This window comes from Triturus cristatus, chromosome 1_2 (assembly GCF_964204655.1).
Source record: "Triturus cristatus chromosome 1_2, aTriCri1.1, whole genome shotgun sequence".
Lineage (NCBI taxonomy): Eukaryota > Metazoa > Chordata > Amphibia > Caudata > Salamandridae > Triturus > Triturus cristatus.
Genome location: NC_140580.1, coordinates 521,139,678 through 521,160,532, shown reverse-complemented (window position 1 = coordinate 521,160,532; position 20,855 = coordinate 521,139,678). Strand labels below are relative to the sequence as shown.

At 44.7% G+C, this 20,855-nt stretch overlaps 1 protein-coding gene across 2 annotated transcripts in view; it reads right to left on the bottom strand.

The window, feature by feature from the left end:
• Nucleotides 1-20,855, bottom strand: part of CPN1 (carboxypeptidase N subunit 1) — a 125,910-nt gene that overhangs the window by 29,743 nt on the left and 75,312 nt on the right. The window contains exon 2 of one of the 2 annotated variants that reach the window (XM_085606281.1): nt 3,715-3,911. In XM_085606281.1, the coding sequence (XP_085462407.1) occupies nt 3,715-3,911 (197 nt within the window). The remainder of the gene's footprint in view (nt 1-3,714; nt 3,912-20,855) is intronic. The other variant, XM_085606282.1, reaches the window with a different exon arrangement.

Genomic DNA, 20,855 nt, shown 5'->3' with positions numbered 1-20,855 from the left:
ACCCCAGCACCCAAAGACATCAGTGCCATGCAATCCTTCCTGGGGATGGCAAGCTACTGCTCCAGATACATCCAACACCACGCCACCATCAGCAGACCACTAAGAGAGAACACAAAACAAGAATGATCATTTGAATGGACACTTGAATCTGAACATGCTTTCAGAGCCAACAAACGGGAAGTCAGCAGAGTCACCATTATGTAATATATTGACCCCAAACTATGCGCGGAACTTAAAGTGGATGCTAGTCCAGTGGGTCTAGGTGCTGTATTAGCCCAACACAAGAAAGGCACTGAAAGCAGGCACCCGGTGGCCTATGACAGCTGAAGCCTCACAGATATGGAAAGGGCATACTCCCAACCAGAAAAAGAGAGTGTAGCTGTCCTCAGTCCCACAAACACTATTATGTTTTCAAGTACGGGAAGCCCTTTACCATAATCACAGACTATCTAGCACTACAAACAATCTTTGGGAACCCTAAGGCAAAAATGACCCCACGCATTAGGAGATGGGGTCAGCAGGATACAATTACACAGCAATCCACAAATCTGGAAAGGACAACAATCCAGTGGACTACATGTCCCGACACCCACTACAGACCCAGAGGTCCAGGAGATCCACAGTCGAAGAATATGTACACTTTGTCAATGACTAAGCCACCGCCCTGATCCGTACCCATCAAGATCTTAAGAGAACACATCTGCAAGGATCCCATGCAGCGCAAAGTGAAAAAGCTTGTCAAACAGGGAGGTGGCAACACCTCAAGGGCACGCCTCCAGAAGCTGACAAACACAGGTTGAACACATTCCAGCATGTAAAAGATGAGCTCTCCATCACAGAGTGCAGGCCCATGCTCAGAGACAAATGCCTTGTATTCCCAGCCACCCTACATGAACAAGTGATAGACCTAGCTTCATGGAGTGGTAGCCACCAAATGAGCACTAAGAGTCAGAGTATGGGTCCCGGGCCTAGATGCTCTAGTGGAAGACACCTTGAAACCTTGCATCAAATAGTCAGTGGAAAGAATCACACACTCCCACTACAAATGTCACCACTTTCCAAACGAGTATGGCAGAATTGGCAGCTGACTTCTTCGGTCCGCTGAAGTCCAGCAAATACATACTCGTAATCATGGATGAATGCTCACACTTCCCAATAGCAAACAGTCTATCATTGATCAGTGCCTAAGCAACCATACTGGCCCTGGACGAGATATTCGCAGCATGGGGGATTCCAGAGACATTCAAAATGGACAACAGACCTCCATTTAACAGTCAGGAATTCACACAATTTGCAATTCACCTAAATTCAAAACATTGCCTGATCCACATCCCCCCCTGCCCCCTCCCACCTCCCTTGGCCACAAGCAAATAGAATGGTTGAACGCTTCATGGCAATGACAAAAAAGCGATAGAACAAGTGGAACTAAATCATGAGCCAACTCAACAAACCCTCAACATTACAGGGCTCTCAGACCTCTGGGCCCTAGTGCCACTGCATCCTGCAGTACCAATGGAAGCTATGCCCCTGACAGCAGCATATCACAATTGCCATTCTGTGAAATGCTAGCTCTCAAACATGGTTAACCTCCATGTACGCTTCCTTTGCAACCCACCTTCAACAGAAAATATAGAGAACTAAAAGCCGGATTCTAAATTTTTGTACACAGCAGGTCGTGTGCCGCACAACTGGAAATCAATTGGAAAATCAGCTGGGTACAGACTTGAGCAGCTGCCTATGTTGAAATCTACTCTTACTTGAGGATGCAAAAGAGTCAGGGAAGCAGGAACAGCAGCCTAGCACAGCGAGGCTTCTCAGATCTTCTCTGACCCCAACCAGGCCAGCAATCTGCTCTTTTTACTAGGGCTGGACTAAATAACCAGGTGAATTTCCAAACAAACAAAATTCTCCCATTCTGTTTCACCTGTGGTGCAAAATTAGGATTGCTCAATGGGGTGGGGAAACAAACTGATCCCAAAGCCCAACATAGTTGCTTTTTAGGAGCACTGTTAGGAGTTGACCAATATAATTACCGTAATGGTAATTGCATGAAGGTAATTACATTGCCTGAGCCCTGGAAAATGCTCTTGAATGCAACTATACCCTCAAGGAGGTCTTTGTGTTGTATCTACTGGGTCCTTCATGAGCTCTGGCAGTTAGGTGCTACACACAGGCTACCCTATTGGGGAACTTAGGGCCAGATGTACTAATAGGTTGATTCTTAAAAATCTGAATTGTAACGAGTCAGAATGCAGCCTCCGTCGTGAATATTAATGAGGTAAGTTTCAAATCAGGAATCGCTACGATGGGATGTCCTCACAGGGATAGCGGCCTGCTGGGGTCAGCAGACCATCATGTCTATGATCGCATTCCAATGAAGTAAGCTGTCTCTTTTTTTTATATGCAGCATTAAAGCAAACTCTTCCCTGCACTCTTGGCACAAAAATCTGTGCCAGAAACCGGTCCTAGGTAGCTTGTTTCCGGTCTCGGGAAGGCATGGCTTGGCAGTTCGGGCTGGACTGTTCCCATGAGGCACAGGGTCAGACTGATTTGCATATGGCCATGTCTGAACTGGGGTGGCAGAGTGGGCTAAAGAACGGTGATGGATCAAACCCAGATCTGTTGACTGGGTGTGAGTGTTTGATTGGTTCTGATGCTCCGTCCATCACCACCCCCTTTTGTACCGCTTTGTTCGCCATAAGTTGGCAGGGTATGCTCAGACGTGAGTCCCTTGCTCACTTTGCCACTGGATTCAAGCAAGCCTGGCTGAAGACGGCTGAAATGCCAGTAACCGGTCCTAGGAAGCTTGTTTCCGGTCCAGGGAAGGCATGGCTTGGCAGTTCGGGCTGGACTGTTCCCATGAGGCACAGGGTCAGACTGATTTGCATATGGCCATGTCTGAACTGGGGTGGCAGAGTGGGCTAAAGAACGGTGATGGATCAAACCCAGATCTGTTGACTGGGTGTGAGTGTTTGATTGGTTCTGATGCTCCGTCCATCACCACCCCCTTTTGTACCACAAAAATCTGTCTGCCAAGATTCCCCTCAGCAAATTCTTGACAGGTGTAAATGAAGTGTAAACATATGTTTACAGCTGAAAATATATTTTTGGCCTAGACCTTTAGAGTGAACTCCAATGAACATCAATGCCCTCCTTAATCTTTTGCAGCAAATGTTCCAGATGGCAGGATGGATCCATTCCATATATAAGGCCAATTTGACAAAGGACCTATCTGAAAGACATGGACTGTTAGGCTTAAGAGAAGTGAAAACCGAATTGTGAAAACAATTCATCCATCTGCCCAACCACCCGCTCTTACCTGCACCGGGTGGCAAACTTAGGGGCCGGCCCTGGTGACTGTAGGTCTAGCTACGCCACTAGGTGCCTTTGAGATCAGCGGTTGTGAAAGGTATAAACATGACTGTGAAACTGGGCACTGTAACTTGGTGTATCTACTAAAGTTTTGTTTTCATTCTTGAGTGTAAAACGAGTTAATTTTATTACAGATTTAGCATGGCAGCATTTTGAAGTAGCAACATGGTGAACTTGTGACATTAGTACATTATATGTTAAGTGTGTACCAGCATAAATAATATTTGTAGAGCATGTGTCAACGAATAAATGTACAATGAAAGACATTGCTGCTTTTAAATGGTATCACCTGAAATGAAATTGTTAAAGAAAAATAATGCAGAGGAGGCATGGTACACGCACCTGGTCTGCAGCAACCTCATATCCATCCGGGTTCATAGAGGGCAGGATGTGGATCCTGGTGTTGTGAATAAGATTCATTATTCGTTCATTCCTTCTGCGATATTCCTCGCACAGAAACTCGGCTAGTTGAATAAGAAGCTCTCTTCCCAACACTTCATTTCCGTGCATATTTCCAACATACTTAAATTCTGGCTCTACTGTGGAAAAAAACACGTTTGTAAGAACTAAGCAAAAAACGTGTACGGATGGCTGCGTGTTCTCTTTAATGGCAGCACATAGATATAACATGGATGCCGGCTAGAGCTCTGGTATGTTATACAATTACTATACATTTTTTTAGGTCTGACATTAGCAGTGGTGGCTGGTGACATTTGAAAGTGGCGAGGCGTAAACGTTGTGCGTGTGTGTTATGCTGCTAGTAATGTGAGCAAGCCCGATTGACGAAAGGGAAGCTGGAGTGGCTCCTGCCCCAAGAAAATTTTGGAAAAAAAAGTAGCAAATGGTGGAATTTACAGCAAACTTCAGAAAGCGAGAATATTTATAAAGTAATTGGGAACGTGTAGTCTTGAAATAATTAAACACATTAAAAACTGTCCCATATCTTACTGCATGCCTGCTTCCATCCATGCCATCCATTTAGCCTGCCTGCAATATTTTAAACAAGCATTTGCAATGCAATAGGTCTCGCATTTGCGAGAGTTTGAGCTATTGGCATTGTAAATGACAATACCTTTTATTTATGTGTTTTGAAAACCTGAAAGCAGTGCGTAAATAAGCAGTTTGTACTTGTAGTCCTTGCTTACGACAAGTAAGTCTGGCAGTAAATGAGGCGCAGTTACTGCCAGCCTTGGTTCTCGTAAGCAACGACTATAAGTAGAAAAGTGCGTGTTTACGACCGCTTGCAAGTTTTTTAAACACATACATAAAAGGCATTGTCATTTTCAATGCCAATAGCTCAAACTCTCACAAATGCAAGATCTATTGCATTGCAAATGCTTGTTTAAGGAGTCATCAAGTTTTAGAACCACTTTTTACAGTTTAACATCCAGGCTGACTGAGTTCTCACTCTTATTTAAAGAAACCGCTATTCGTGTTATTTTCAGATCTATGCAGCTAATTATGATTTGAGTGACTGGCTGACACTTGCTACTTGAAGATTGCAAGAAAATGTGCATTTACCCAACTCGCAGTGAAAACTATAGTATGTAGTCGGCATATAACCAACTAGAGCAGTGAAATTAATTTCACACTATCTTTCTAGGATTGTAACTGGCCCCTGGATAGCTCCACAAAAATTCTCTGGAATGGGCTCATTATCTTGGGTAACTATTTCATTAGCAGAGGAAAAGTAGGCTGCATGTGCATATACCAGTAGCTGGTGCATTAATGTGACATGCTATCCTACCTGCATCAAAACTTGTATCTTTCTGATTACACATCTTGGAAGCTGGTGGATCAACTGAACAAGCAGTAAAACCGGCATTGGAACATGTGACCTGCATGATATACACAAATGTGTGCTTCAGGTCACAGAGTTGTCTGTGGTGGATGCTCAAGACTCTCATATGAACCTAGCTTGCTTAAAGTCGTTTTTTTGCTTCACATGCAGTGCAGTACTTGAATTTGTTTTGAGACCTTTTGCTACTTTATTACCACATCCCATTCTAAACTGAGGTATAGGAGTACATGAATGAAGTAGCAATTTTACTAAAAATTGTAAGTGAATTGTTTAGAAGGTGTTTGTAAGTAGGTGATTAGCTTTGAATGATGTGGCTCCTTAGCAAGTAATAAGTAGCAGCCTTCTGTCTTCAGGGCACCAACTACCCATGTTGTAGCACTGGACTTGTTAAAGTTAGCAAGGCAGAGCAGGTCAAGCCCTACTCAGGGAGGTGGTGTGGGCTAATCCCTAGACCGAAGACATGCAACAAACACCAAATAAATTATTGTCCGGTTAATTCGTTTACCTATAAAAAGCAAAAGTACTTTATTATGCACAAACTACTCAGTACTACGCATTAATTTACAAATATACACCTAATGGCAGGTGGAAATACCTAAGGGAACACTCTTTTTAACAGTTCCCACCCTTAGTGAGGCCTGAAAACAACCACTATACTCACCCATATGCTAAGCACAATATAATAGCGTGTAGTTATCATAACGGACTTTGAGTTATTTTTATTATGAAAAAGAAAAGTGTGCAAGAAAAAAGTAGGGGGCAAGACCGCAGACGCAGAATCTGCCGAGGCAAGAAAACTACAGTTCCCATTATTGTAAAAGGGTGCGCATATGGCACGGTGCACGCATATGGGATGAGAGGCAGTATCAAAATACTTCTGCCATCATCCTAAGAGACACATCATGGTGCGACGCACGGAGACAGGCTTGTGATCGACATTGGATAAAAGTTTATTACACCTGCACAGCGTTGCTGCCATACACCACTACTTATGATGTAAGTTACAACAGTACAAAGGTTGATGTCCCCTGCTCACTGTACTTCCGCATGTCACCCCTCCACCAGCCAACCCAGAGGGGATTAATGTCAGTATATAATTTTTTCCCACCTTATTTTTGTTTTGCTTCAGATATATAAGCCACGCGTGCCCATTACATCACCTGTGAAAGCTCTCGCGCACATCCATGTTAATATTAGCACTCTAAATGCATTTCTAAATCCCTTTAAAATGCCTGACCCAGTTTAAATTCAAAATAATGCAATGGTTATCTTTAATACGATCTAGAGCGTGTTTGCAAACTTCATGCATGCAGCACAAACGAAACAAAATACGCAACTTCCCGTGGTTGACAGTAAGTATCCCGTGAGGTAACTCAGTCCTGCGGCATCTGATGTGCGGAAGGCTGCACTGCGCCGAAGGTGTATCTCACGAGCAGCGCACTCCCCCCCCCCCACACCCAACGAGGCACACCATTGCCATGTCCCTTCATGTGTAAAAAGTAGTTTCGTGTACCACCTGTCAGTGATAAAGGCAGTATCATGAGATAGGATCAGAGTTTGAGGTCAAAGGTAAGGTTTCACCAGATTACTCCATATCACGAAGGAAACAGTGTTCTAGTACTGGAGTGGAGCACAACCCTGTGCATTCTGTTTTCTCTTCCTGGTTCACTTCACTTGTCATCCCAATTGAACAACAAGATTAGAATAAGAGCGTTTTGCTCAAACACATAAGCGCAGGGCTGGAGCACTGCTTCCGTGGCGAGACATCATCTAGTAACCGGAGTCAAAGTGCAGCAGAAAGAGCAGCGTGGTTTAATAGTTGCTCATCAGGAAACCATCACATTAAATCGCACAGTGTGTGTGTCTCGCACGTCACGTCGGGGAGGAGGGAATCAATGGCTAGACCGACTTTACAAGGGCGGAGATATGTCTGGGACACTTTGCACGATCAATATTAGTACTCTTTTTTTTTTTTTTTTTTTTTTTTTTTTGAAAACCTTTATTGACAGTTCAAGAAGAACAAGTATGGGCCTACAACCCCCCAGGGCCGGCCGCTAAGCAATCAGAGCAAGAACGACAAGTATAAACACAGGCAGCACTTCGGGGAGCAAAATCGTACTGCTTATACTGTGGACAGCGTAAGTAGGGCACCAGGAGAAAGAGGTTTTCATTTTATGATGAAACAAGGCAGAAGGATCAGGTGACAAGCAATTTTAAAACAACGATCACGGATATGCAGAGTAATGAACGTTAGTGATTTACAGCAATCTATTCGGTCAATGGCGCAAACACAAGAACATCAGGATGGAGAAAAACATAGTCTACAGCTGCGCCCGCAGTCCCCCGCCAGAACTCCCCAAGAACACCCCGGAAGTTGTGAACACATGGAACGGCAACAAGGCATAGCAAAAGGAGGTGTATCACGCTGATCCCAGAAAAAGAAAGACAAAAAGAATCAGAGAAGAAAAAGGAGGCCATGGAAAAAAGATGAAGGAATACAGAGTCCCCTCCCCCAACCCCCCACCCTGCACCTCTGCAGATGAGTACGGCCCCCCCCCCCCAGCAGTGTGCCTGTCGCCCTGAAACCAGACCCGAAATGTAGGAGAATAGGGAAAAAGAAGTAGGAAAGGACCCCCACCAGACGGGGGGGTTGAGAAAGCATTTATAAACTGGAGGAGGGCCTTCATAACAGACCCCCGGCTTCTCCCTCCCGCACGGTAAGGTTCCCCTAAAGTGAACAAGGAACAGCACAAAAACAATCTTCTCAAACCACGATGGGGAGCATTATGCACCTATTGTGCCAGTAGCCATGTCAGGAGAGCACACCACCCCAAGCCCGCCCGTCCACTAGGCGACCACCCCCGAGGGGCCAGCCTCATCCCTGACCACTCTGTGGAATTCTGCCCATGCCAACCCCTCGACCCAGCACCATACCCAATGTTCCTAGGCAGAGGAATGTCCAACAACGACAGAGAAGCGACGCACACAGGTGGGGTGGAAGTCTCTGAGCATCAACACAGTCCGCCGCGTGAGGAAACAGGCTTCCCAGTGCTGCCCTAGGGTCTGCACTGCACGCAAGGCTCAGGAAGGCAGAAGCAGCCAAAACAGACATTAGTTGCTGGAGTTGTCTCTGGGTCGCAGGAGGGCATGCACGGGATGAGGCCACCACATCCCACTCAGGTCCAACGCCTCCGGGACAGATCAGGCCCTCAGAAGGTCGAACACACTGTAGCATACTGGCCGGGGCGTCCAGTCGTGTACTAACCTCAGGGGGGGCCGCCACAGCGTCCTCCTGCGCGCAGTGTGGGTAGACTCTGTGTTCGTGCGGACAGGCGGGCCGCCACTGCCCCAACTCCGACGCCACACCATCGAGCTTACTCCCCAAGATCACGAAACCATGAACCAAGGAGGAGTGAAGAGTACCAAGAGCCTCGAGGAGGTCGCCGTACCCCAGCTCAGCTCTCTGTGATCTCGCCGCCACACTCCCAAGAATCGTACGCTCACAGGCCCGCTGCGGCCCAGCGGACAGGATGGTAGGCTTCATCGACCCAAGATGGCCGCCAAGTATGCCCGACCCTCACCGGGGCCGGGACCCCGGGACAAGCGTCGCGATGTCCACGTCGCGGGTGACCGGGTTCCGGGGGCAGGCAAAAAACTATCCGTGGTCACGGGCAACAGTCGTCCCCACCACGGACCAGCTCCCGTAGAAATCCGGGGGCGGCCCGCAATGATCGGGGCAGGATACGGACGGCGGCCGGGCAGCTCACCAGCAAGGCAGGGGCAGTCACCGGAGGATCTAAGATTTGCACCCCCGGTCATGCACTCGGTCAGCTACACTGGGCAGTAGAAGTGACCACGCCGAAATGTAGGCCGAGTTTAACACCGCTTCGGTGGGCCGACTCCACCCAGTCACCACCGGCCGCTGTTGTCGCACTGCCACCCGGCCACGGCGTCCACTCGATGTCCCGGCTCCAGGGCCGCACAGGCCGCAAAGTTCAGATGCAGTTTTCTCCGGCGATAGCACGGCTAGAAACCTCGGAGTCACACAGTCGGGAGCCCCTCTCCTTCAGAAACACGACCACGTAGCACAAGTTGAGGATCTCAGGCAGGATATCCGTGCGGGGTGCGGAGGTTCACGGAGCCGGGAGTCTACGCTGCCGTCCCGGTCGCCATCTTGGCTCCTCCCCCAATATTAGTACTCTTGAAGCAAAACACAAACAAGAAACGCTGCAGCAACGCGACTCCGGCCGCACCGACAAACAAGTCAAATGTGAAGCGAATTTAGGTACACACCGGAGCGTCGACCTTTACCTTCATAACCGCGAGCAGGAAAACAGTGTGCGCGCAGAGAGGGAGCGAGCGGGCGAGCCGTAATAAATCAAGCGCGCGGTGGGAGACGCCATGCGCATGCACATCGCCTGTCCATGCGCGCACATGGTTTGTCTCCCTTCGCGAACGAAAGCGACGACAATAGAGTCTCGCCAAGGCGAATTAGCTGCGCTGCGTTCGCTAGGCGAGACCTAAAAAGGATTGGACATAATCACTCGATGGACATGTCACCCTTAATTTAGCAACTCATTGGCTTCTCTTAAGAATGCAAGTTAAAAAGAAGTAGCTCACGAATGTCACTGGTGCTCCCTGTAAATGAGCCAATTGCCAACATTATAAAGCGGCCTACCTTGGACCACAAGAAACCCCCAGTGGGCCCTTCACAGCACAGCAGATCTTCTGAAATCAAATGCTTGCTTTCTTTGCAGCGACGCATAGACAACATCAAACGAACGCGGGCCGTGTCAGAGATTTAATTTCCATTTACATGATGATGCCATCATTCTTTTTAATTTATTACTGTTGCTGGCACAGTGCATTTGGCGCTTTATTCATTATCTGCACTGCAGTGCTGCTGCTCTCCTGTTTACAAGGAAGTATCGGGACACGGGGCAAGTAGAGGGCTGGGCTGGAGGTTAGCGCTATGGATGACTCACTTGCCCTTTCTCAGTAGATTGAGAGGTATTAGCGCCTGAAGGTTGGGTTAGACCGAGGCTGGAGCTATGGACGACTCACCCGTCTGCACCTGATGAAAGAGTGGCAGGAGTCAGTCTGTCCAGCACTGGAGAAGGGAGAGATGAAGAAGAGAGCAGGGAGAAAGGAGAGAGGAGGGAGAGAAGAAGAAGAGAGGGAGAGAGTAAGAACAGAGGAGGGAGAGCAGGGGGATAGAGATGAGGATTTGCAGAGGGAGAGAACAGAGAGTGAGGAGGGAGAATAGGAGGAAGAGAGAAAGGGGACAGGTGGGAGAGAGGAGGAAGAGAGGAAGGAGAGGATTGACAGGACACCAGAGCAAGCGTCTGTAGCTTTAAAATTAATTCTCGATCACAATACAATGCATGAGTAACACCTCAACATAACACTTTTAATGTAAAACCAGAACATACTTACTCTACAATGTAGAGTGACTGATGGAGAGATGCGACTAAGTTACTTTCTCTCTCTGGCAGGACGCCACCTCGCCCTGACCCTTGTCTTCTTAAAGCCAACATTTCACCAGGGGCATAGAAAATAAAATATCCCGCTCAGGGTGGGAGGCAAGTCGTGCTGGATTCCAGAGCACCTAGCTCGGGTTGGGGAGGTGGCACAGACCCGGGGACGGCTAGGCCTAGTGTATAACACAAGGTGGACCTTGAGGCAGTAATTAGTAAATAAGAGACAGTTATTGGTGGCCTGGGATGGATTCGGACATAATTCCTAGTGTTCGTGCATGTGTTATTTGTGCCACCAGTGACAAAAGTCTTAAGACTCAAGCTGTCCCACTCCAGCCTGTAAAAGTACCTGAATCTGTATGGTCGAAACTTGCAATTGATTTCATAGGCCCTTTTGGTGTTCTACCACGTAAATTTAAATTTGCCATTGTAGTGGTGGATTATTATAGTAAATAGTGGTTAGTTACATTTGTAGAAGAACCAAACACGATTGGTGTTATCAAATGTCTGAAAAATTTGTTCTTGAGGGAAGGTTTTCCTAAAGAAATTGTCTCTGACAATGGCGTTCAATTTATTTCCAAAGAAATGAAAAGTTTTCTTGATTCCAATGCTATTAAACACAAATGTGTTGCTTTATATCATCCTTAAGCAAACGGCCTAGTTGAAAAAATGAACCGCACATTAGTGGAGTGTATACAGTGGGCTGTTCAAAAAAAGATGGATTTGTGTAAGGCAGTTGAAGAAATATTGTGGTCACATAGGTCATGCCGTTTCTGGTCTTTCTCCGTTCGAAATTCTAAGGGGTCGTCCTCCTGCTTCCAGATTGTGTCCTGCTTGGTTGCGGGAGTGTCAGACCAAGAGTGATCATATGTCAAAAATAGACAATGTTGTAAGACCTAAAGTTGTAGAATTTCAAGTTAAAATGAAAAATCAATATGACAATTTACATAGAGCAAAACCTACTGAAAGAGATCTACGTGTGGGTGAATGGGTTTGTGTTAAAGATCCCAATCATGTTCCCAAAGGGATGTCTAAGTTTAAACCTCCAGTCAGAATTGAAGTTGTGACTAGGAATGCAGTGAGAATAAGCAAGAATGAATGGTGGAATAAAGAAGAGTTGTGAAAGTACATCCTCATGATGCTCATCCTCGTGATCTTTCTGTTCTATTCAATTCGTCTTTGCATCCTTGTGCTGTTCCTCCTCCTTCTTCTCATTCTTCTGTTAATGATTCTGAATCGAGTCCTTCTTTTCACCCTATGTCTGAACGAAGGACCAGTGGTCGCAATATTATTAAACCAGTAAGGTTTCGTGATTGAATTTTCCTTGTGTTTCATACTAAAATATGTTTGGGTATTGGAGCATTGTATTGCCTTATCATTTAGTATTATTATTGCTATTTGTTTTATTTTGTTTTGTTTATAGTAAAGAAAGGGAGATATTGTTGTGATCTCATGTATACTACATTCCAGTATTACATCACTGGAATGTAGAATGTCGTAATGTGCTTTTTAATTAGAAATTTTATCTGTGTCAGTTACCTGTTGGACTGCTGATGCTGTGGTTATTAAATACAGATCTTGAAGTATTTCTGTCTCCTGAATCTACGTATGAATATACTTCGCCACATTATCATTCGTGGCTCTTCAATCTGCTTGGTAGAGGCTGGTTTGAAGCAGCCAGGTTATGCTTAAAAAGTGTGGGAAACACCTGGCTTGGCATAGCAGACGGACACAAAGCTTCGAGTTAAGAGAGCCTGCCTGGGAAAGGCCTGCGCTCTTCATCAGGGGCCTGGAATAAAAATCTATTTCAATTAACCCCATTCAGTGTGAGTGTTTCAAACACATTTTCACTAGAGTAAGTTCCACTTTAAATAGCTCCTATGTACCTATTGGAGACAGTTCACCAGTACTGTTCTTGTCTGTTCAGTCACTTCAGAGCATGAAAGCAAGCATCCTCGCCAAGGCAGCTGCAATCACTAACCACAGCAGGTCTAGGATTACACATGCTTAATCACTCTCAATCCGTCATCTGCCAGTATGGTATTGTATTGTTTTATTCACTCACCTGCTTAGGAAAATAGAGGTCCTGGCCATGGTGTAACCCCTTCGTGTGTTAGAGGTCGTTTTCTGCTCCGGTTCCTGGTGTGCTGCGCACGGGAATTCAGCCTCTAACCATCCATTTTAGAAGGCAGTGGAGTTCACTTCCCCCATCTTTGTTGTTGTTCTGCTGCCAGATGAGCAGGTCTGAGAGCCAGTCTCGGGTGGATGTGACAAGTGCTATGGGGACCCACTCTGTGTATGTGCAAATTCTGTGCCCTGGTCCTGTTTCCCTGGGATGCTTGAAGAAGATTTGCAGGTGGCAGCCTTCTAGCGGCTCCCACTCTCCCAACACTTGCTTCTTGTGCTGTGTACTGGGCATGCCCCCTCTCGCGCTGCCTCCCTAATGCAAAGAGCTGGACTCGGTCTCCTCGTGTCTCTTGAGCCAACACAGACGCTGCTTCTATGATGTTTATATTAGAAAACAGAATGAAAGCAGCGCAAGGGTTGGCTGAAGCAGGCAAAACCAGTGTCACTGAGGAAGGCGACAGCCGAAACGCGTTTGTATGCCCACTTTTCATTAAAATTAATGATACATATATATATATACATATATATATATTCACTTAAAAAACCATACGTTTCACACATGTTATAGTTAGCTGGACATTTCCCTCGTAAAAAACCATTGAAATTCCCCCGTTATAGTTAGTGCAGGCAACTATAACTCACGCGACCGCAATCCTCTGCTGATGACGTCAGATATTACATCACTGTATTTAGACACCTATTTACCCATGTCTTCTTCCATTAATCTTTAGCTATACATATATTACAAATATTTATTTTTCAGAAAGACACATATGTAATCAGTGATGTAATATCTGACGTCATCAGCAGATGATTGCGGTCGCGTGAGTTATAGTTGCCTGCACTAACTATAACGGAGGAATTTCAATGGTTTTTTATGAGGGAAATGTCCAGCTAACTATAACATGTGTGAAACGTATGGTTTTTTAAGTGAATTTGCAAGGTTTTTTAAATGCTAATTCCTAACTATAACGTGTGTGAAACCTATGGTTTTTTAAGTGAATTTGTACGGTTTTTTAAATGCTAAGTTATGTATTTATTCATATTTTTTTTTTCAGGTTTTTTACCGTACGCGCACCGTGCGCTCTCTGTGGGCTCTTGGTGCGCTTCACGCACCAAGCGCCCACGATGCGTTGTGCGTGCCGTGCGCGTACTGTGCGCGCACTCCGCGATTTTTCGAAAAAAAAAATATTGTTTTTTTTACCCTTGGGGGTCCTTCAGTGACCCCCTGACAAAGGCTAGGGGGTCAGGAACTGTCCATCCTGGCCCCTTTTCACGTTTTCCACCTTTGTTTTTCACTGCCTCAGACTGCGAGAGTCAAAATGGCGGCCGACACTTCCTGATTTAGACCGATTCGAATGTTTACTGACATCTAACAACCAATCAGAATTGCGCTCGCGCACGGCAGCGTGCGCGTACGGTATTCTTACCGTACGCGCACGGTGCGCGCTTATAGATATATATGTACTTTTAACTGCAATTTTCTCAGGAACTAATGAACAGATTTACACCAGACCTGCAAAAGGCACATCCCTGACCTGAGGACTACCTCTCTGCCAAATTTCAAGTAATTCTGTTCAGCCGTTCGGGCTGTACCTTGGACTAAAGGTCCCTATGGAAAATTGCATGGGAAAAACGCGTTTTGGGACCCCCCTTTTTTCTCAGCCCCCGCTTGACGAATCCCCCCGAGACTTTCAGGGTAGGAGCGGAGCGGAGCGTCCCACCTATTTTGAAAAGTTCGCGAGGATTCATCAATCGGCGCAAAAGTTATTCCAAATAGAATGTTGCGGATTTCCTATGGAAACACGGTCCTAACTATAACTATCTACTGGCGACCGCCAGTAGATAATATATATGTTTATATATATATTTTTCAAAATAAGTTATTTTAATTTTACATCATTTTCTATGGGGTTATACTTTAAGAACCTGATTTAGATTTCGGCGGATAGGTTACTCTGTCACAAAGGTAACTAATATATCATCCGCCAAAATGTAAATTTCATATTATACTATGGGATTTATTTTTGGGATATCAGTCACCATTGTGTGACTGATTACGGTCGGACTGAAGGGCTGTCTGGCAGTGGGACAGCTACCAATGGCATGTCATTGGCGGTATCACCGACATCATAATGAGGCCATAAGACTCTTTCCCATTTGTCAATCTGTGTACTTAAACCATCTTCCGAAAGTAAGTTATGTGACCCGTCTTTCAAAGAAGCTAATTAGGCACTCAAGATCTAGGTACTTTTACAACAGGAACCTCTCTGTGCTCTAAAGTCATCGCCCTTAGACATATATGCCACTGAAACTAACAGTGCATGCCAAATAATAGAATGTGTTTACCCCAATATAGTCTGGCTTCAACCAGAATTTTTGAGTGCACATTTGCATGCAGTTTGTTCATAATAATAATATCCTCAATGTGCAAAATATGGAAGTGATGTTGTGGGAGACAGGGGTTTCTCTTTGTTTCCTTCTAGCTTATCTTGATGTTTTGTGCAATCGAAATGCAATACTCAGCTTCCTGAAGACCTGTATACATTGTTGAGGCAGGATAATGGTCTAAATTATGTCATTCCAAATCCTATAATTACTTCCTCGCTCCCTCATAGTCTGTGAATTGACAAAGGAGCCCATCCTATCATTCATGCTGCTTTACATGAAACTCATTCGACATTTGATCTAGAGAATGAACATCGCTGTCAAGAAAAACGCAGATGGAGTCCTGTATTTTAGTTCAGAATATTTATTCAGCCATGATCCTGATTAAACAACAGCATGTAAATATTTGCTACACTAAATTCATGAACCACCAAAAAGGGGTGGCAGAGCTTCATTTACTCAGCTCACCAGCTATTTCCATCCTTTACATCAACATGATGTTCTTATGGTCATGTTGAGTGCTTTGGAAAATGTCACAAAGCAATTCAGTAGAGAACGGCTTGTTGTTTTCTGAAGTGTGCAAAAAATGATGAATGGGATGCCTGACTGAATCTCAGCCACTGGTAATCAACCGTGGCCAGTACCCAATCCATCGTTATTTTGCACACCATGCTGCCTCAGTTTGGAGCAAAGCAGTCTTGGTCCTGCTCCAATGGAAACAGTTCAGCCTGAACTGCCAGGCCAGGTCCTCCCTAAAGTGGGAAACATCCAACCCAGGAACAGTTTCACCCGTATTAGGGCTCTTCAGTCAGGAACAGCTTGGTTTCAGTGGCACAGTGTGCATGAGACAAAGAAGTAAGTGTGTCTAGGAGGGTCAATAGTTTGCTCCCCCGGATGAATTGATCAATCATGTTGGTCCGGCAGTGGCGTTGTGAACCCCCCCCCCCGCTTTCACAGCTTAAGCGGGGGTGGTATTCACAATTATAGTTATTTATGAGCCTGCCCTGTCTGAAACACTGCAGGCAAAAGCTCTTAAAAAATCAAAAGTAAAGAAAAATGATAACGGAGATCAGGGGTTAGCAACAGCAAAGGAATTAAGAGAAAAATCAAGGGAAGGAAAGAGAGGGATAGAGGGGTGGAATGAAGAGCGAAAGGATGGACACATGAAATAAGGAAGAAACTGGATGAAAGATGGATGTAAAGGTAAAAGGACTGATGGATGGAGGGGTAAAATAAGATTTGCATTGGTGGTTGAAAGAAAGTGCCTGGAATGATGAAAGGCTGGATGAATGGGTGGATGGGTGAGAAGACGGCTGAATGGAAGAGTGAAAGGATAGTTTAGTGGATTAATAAAAGGACGGTGAATTGATGGATGGATGGCAAAAGTATGGATGAATGGTTGGACGTGTGAGTGGGAGATTGGAAGGATGGATGCAAGACTGTAATGATGAAAGGGAGGATGGATGGGATGCAGAAAGGATGGGTGGAAACATGAAAGATGGATGGATGCATGAAAGGCTTAAGGGATGGAGAGATATGTGGACGGAAGGCAGGGTGAAGGGACCTCAATTAGAGTGGGAAGAGTTTGCTAGCTTCACTCACTTGATGTCTTCAGAGGGATGGATCAAAGTGGGGGGTATTTTCACTTTCTGACTAATCCCTTGCGATCCGGGTGGTGGCTCAAAGTAGGTAATAAGTAATAAAGTATGGCCAAAAGGATATCGATTCAAAGCCCAAGAGTTCCTCTAATGAGCAAAACGTGCCATAATCACAATTAGAGGAGTAGAGCAGGGGTTCTGAGTGGGGACATATGAAGAAAGGATAACATATGATCTAGACCCAAAGGATTAGGTGCTAGACATAAGAAAAGATACCTTACACCTGTGATCTGTGATATTAAATAAACCTAACTTTTTTTTGTCTTTCAGCAGAAAATTTAGCACCTGCTCCATGTTAAAACAAGGTAAATAAAAGCTTAAAACATTTCAAAACATCTCAACAAAACATACAAGTAAATAAATGACAAGCAACTGCATTTTATTAACCCCTTCAGCGCGGCGCGGATTACCGCGCCGTGCTGAAGGTTCTATTGAGCGGGCGGGGCCGTGACGGAGCGGTTACGTCATTAGCACAGCGCAACCGACGCGCATGACGGAACCGCTCCGTCATGCGCATTGAAGGGGTTAAGTATTAATTATAAAGATACAAAGGTCAATTCATAATATATTTATGCTGTTGAACTATTTACAGATACAATGACAGAAGAGGCTAAAATTATAACTCACACAAAGGGAAACCATTATTAAACCATATGGGCTACACCTACAGCCAAGAAAGTGCTTCAACAGAATCCATAAACTGGAAACATACTAAATATTCGAATGCATGCTATGGGAGGGCAACTACAAAAGATAATTTTGTAATAAATGATAATGAGCACCACCCCACCCCAAATGTTACAGAAGTAGAAGTTAGAAAAATCTTACAAGATATAAGAGAGGCAAGCACTAGCTCCCAAGACCCTACAGGCAAAATCCTGAGAGTCATACTACCCAAAGTCCCCATTCATGTAACATGTTCAACTAACACCTATCCCCACTTTAAAGTGCTTAATTGCACACACTCTAAAGGTAACCATCGATACCCCACCTGCTCATAGAACATACCAAGGGATAGATATACCTGACCATTTAAAACAAACACATAATGAGGAACCAGTCCTTGTACATAACAATTTAAATAATGAAAAGCAAATCTTACCCAATGCCAAACCTGGATGATGGATGGGACCTTCGAAATGTGCCCCAAACCATTCATACAAATATACACCATACATAGTGAATAAGAAAACAATAATGTGCCTTTCATATATGCTTTACTATCAAACAAACAAAGCAGCACCTACTATGAACTCCTAAATAATATAAAAGAGCATACAAATAATGACTAACCCCAGCAAATAATTATAGACTTTGAACAAGCTATGATTCAAGCAATTTTAAAAATATACCCCCACAATACGGGCTTGATTACGAGTCTGGCGGTCCATGGACTGTCAGACTAGTGGGGGCACGGCTGTGGCAGTCTTCCAACTATTACAATTAGGGCGGTCGGATCACCATTGCCCCAACACAGCCTGGGGGTGTTGCGGCGGTCTTGAGGCCGCAATATACTTGGTGGGTGCGCCATGGTTTTCATGTTGGTTCCTATTCCATGAAAACCACTTAGCCAAGAATCATCAGATGGGGGGTTATGTCTGTGACAAAGGCATTTATCTGCGAGTGGAAGGAGAGGTTACACTATCAGGTACCTAGATTTCTTCTTTGCCAGTAACCTCTCCCAGGCCTTGAGGTAATTTGACACAACCAGGTTAGCAAACAAGATGCCATCTTGCGCACATTTTAATTATTTCATCCCCAAGACAAACTAATTGTGCTTACATACAGAGCTCCTCTGCCTGACTTCTTTATTACCCACTATTCACCCACATTCAACATTTACATGTTTCAAATCAACTAAGGTTCTGCCTTTTAAAATTAAAAAACAAATACCAATATGGGCCCCAAGTCACAAAGGTAAACTTAGACCTGAAGTCTAACTTCAGGTCTGAAGTCTAACTTTAGACTTCAGGTCTAAACTAATACTTCAGGTCTAAGTTTACTTTTGTGAATCGGGCCTGCAAAATCGTCTTTTCTCGCCCAACTGTTGCTCAGAATCTGAATTCCCCTTTTTCTTCAAAACATTCAATCAAGTCTTCAACTATCACATACTCTCTCTATCCTCTAGCAAGCTATTTATCCCCCTTCAGTTTGGTCTCTGTACACCTCACTCACTGCTCACAATTGCCTTTCTTCTATCTTCATACGTCTACATCTTTCTGGCACATTTAAAACTACAGACCATATCTCTCTACAATCCTCCCTCAATTCACTTGGAATTGGAGGCCTGCAACACAAATGGGTCGCTTTATACCCTTTCTGGCCTGTGTGTGACTAAGACATTAGCACTCAATACACTTCCTGTGGGCATCCCTTAGGGATCTATGCTACACTCTCCTATTCACATTCTACACCACCATCTTATCACCTTGAATTTTACACTGATCACATCAAAGTCTTTTTCTTATTTCTTACTTTTTCACCAGCTCTGAGTCCAATGCATCTAACCATCTCACTGCCACCTGGAACTGCCAAAACCCTCCACAACAGAGGCACTTTATGATCTCTCTTCATTGGCACCCATTGCTCTCTAAAACTCAATATGCCCCCATGACTCCCTCAAGTCTATATCCTGTTCGAGAAACCACAGACTTCTCTTCGATCTATCCATGCTTATGGAATCTTTGCCCATCAAGACAGTAACTGCAGCATGATACCAACTACCACACATACCATCATCCATTTCAACACTGCCAAGACACTCATTAACTTACTAGTACTCAGCAGAATGTTCTTCTGCAAAGATTCCTTTGCCTAACTCTACAAGGTTTTAAGCTTTGACACCAAAACTGTATACAACCTATCCGGGCATACACTCATTTCTTGACATTGCCACAAAACTGGTTGTAGCTCCTCAAAAATTGGCCATGTACAAGTTACTGATAATTGTATTGAAAGCGAAGACATGCTGTCTACTGCAAATAGTTACAAGTGATTTCGGTATACTCCCCATTCTAAATATCTAAATATAGATGCATATACCTAATTTCTGACTGTTCTATTACCTACAGATTATAGCAGCATGGTTTTCATGTTGGTTCTTATTCCATGAAAACCGTGGCGGAGAGGAAACAAAGGGGACCCTACAGGGCCTCTTTGTGCCTCAAGGCCATGGGCTGCATGCAGGGGCACAACATGTGCCCCCCTGTGTGCATCCATCCCAGTTCATGCACAGCATAGACTTTACAGTCCATGCCGTGCAGGAACTGTTTTTGGCATTCCCACTCCAATGCCCATTTTCTGAGGCACCGCCATGGGAACTTAAAAAAAAAAACCTTCCAGATACGGCAAACACTCGTAATCTGGCTAGTGGCCCGACCACGGGTTTGGCGGACCCAGCGCCGCACCGCCAAACTTTAAATCAGGCCCTAAGTGTAGAATGCTCCACTAACAGTGAAATCACTGTAGAAATATAAGAAAATGATAGCACTAGCCTACCTCCCTGTCACATAGTTAGTCAATCAGTATAACTTACAAACTGTTCTCCCAACAAAATGAAGACACGCGTAGTCCCCTAATGCACTGATTCAAAGGTACATGGTTGGCAGATTGCATTGGTCAGGCAGACTGCAACAGTGAGGACACAGATGCCAAGCCAAGTACCAAAAGCCATAGTGGAATGTCTATGACAGCACCTTGGCACAGGAAGCCAAAACAAACAACGCAGTGGAAGAGTGGCACAATGCCTTCCAATTCAAACTAGGCAGAACCCAAACTACATTATACAAATTTATCGAAGCATTACAAAAAGAACAAAGCTACCAAGAACTAAGAATAAAGCAATCCATTACCCAAATTGACCCAAAACTAAGCAAACAAATTAACCGATTTACGACATGCCACAATTTAAAGTCAAACTCTCCATAAATAACAAAGAACCCATTTCTTAGAAATGATAGCCAAAAGCATATTATAAATCAAATATAAACCTACCAAAAACCTCAAAAACTACAACAAATTATAAACCACCAA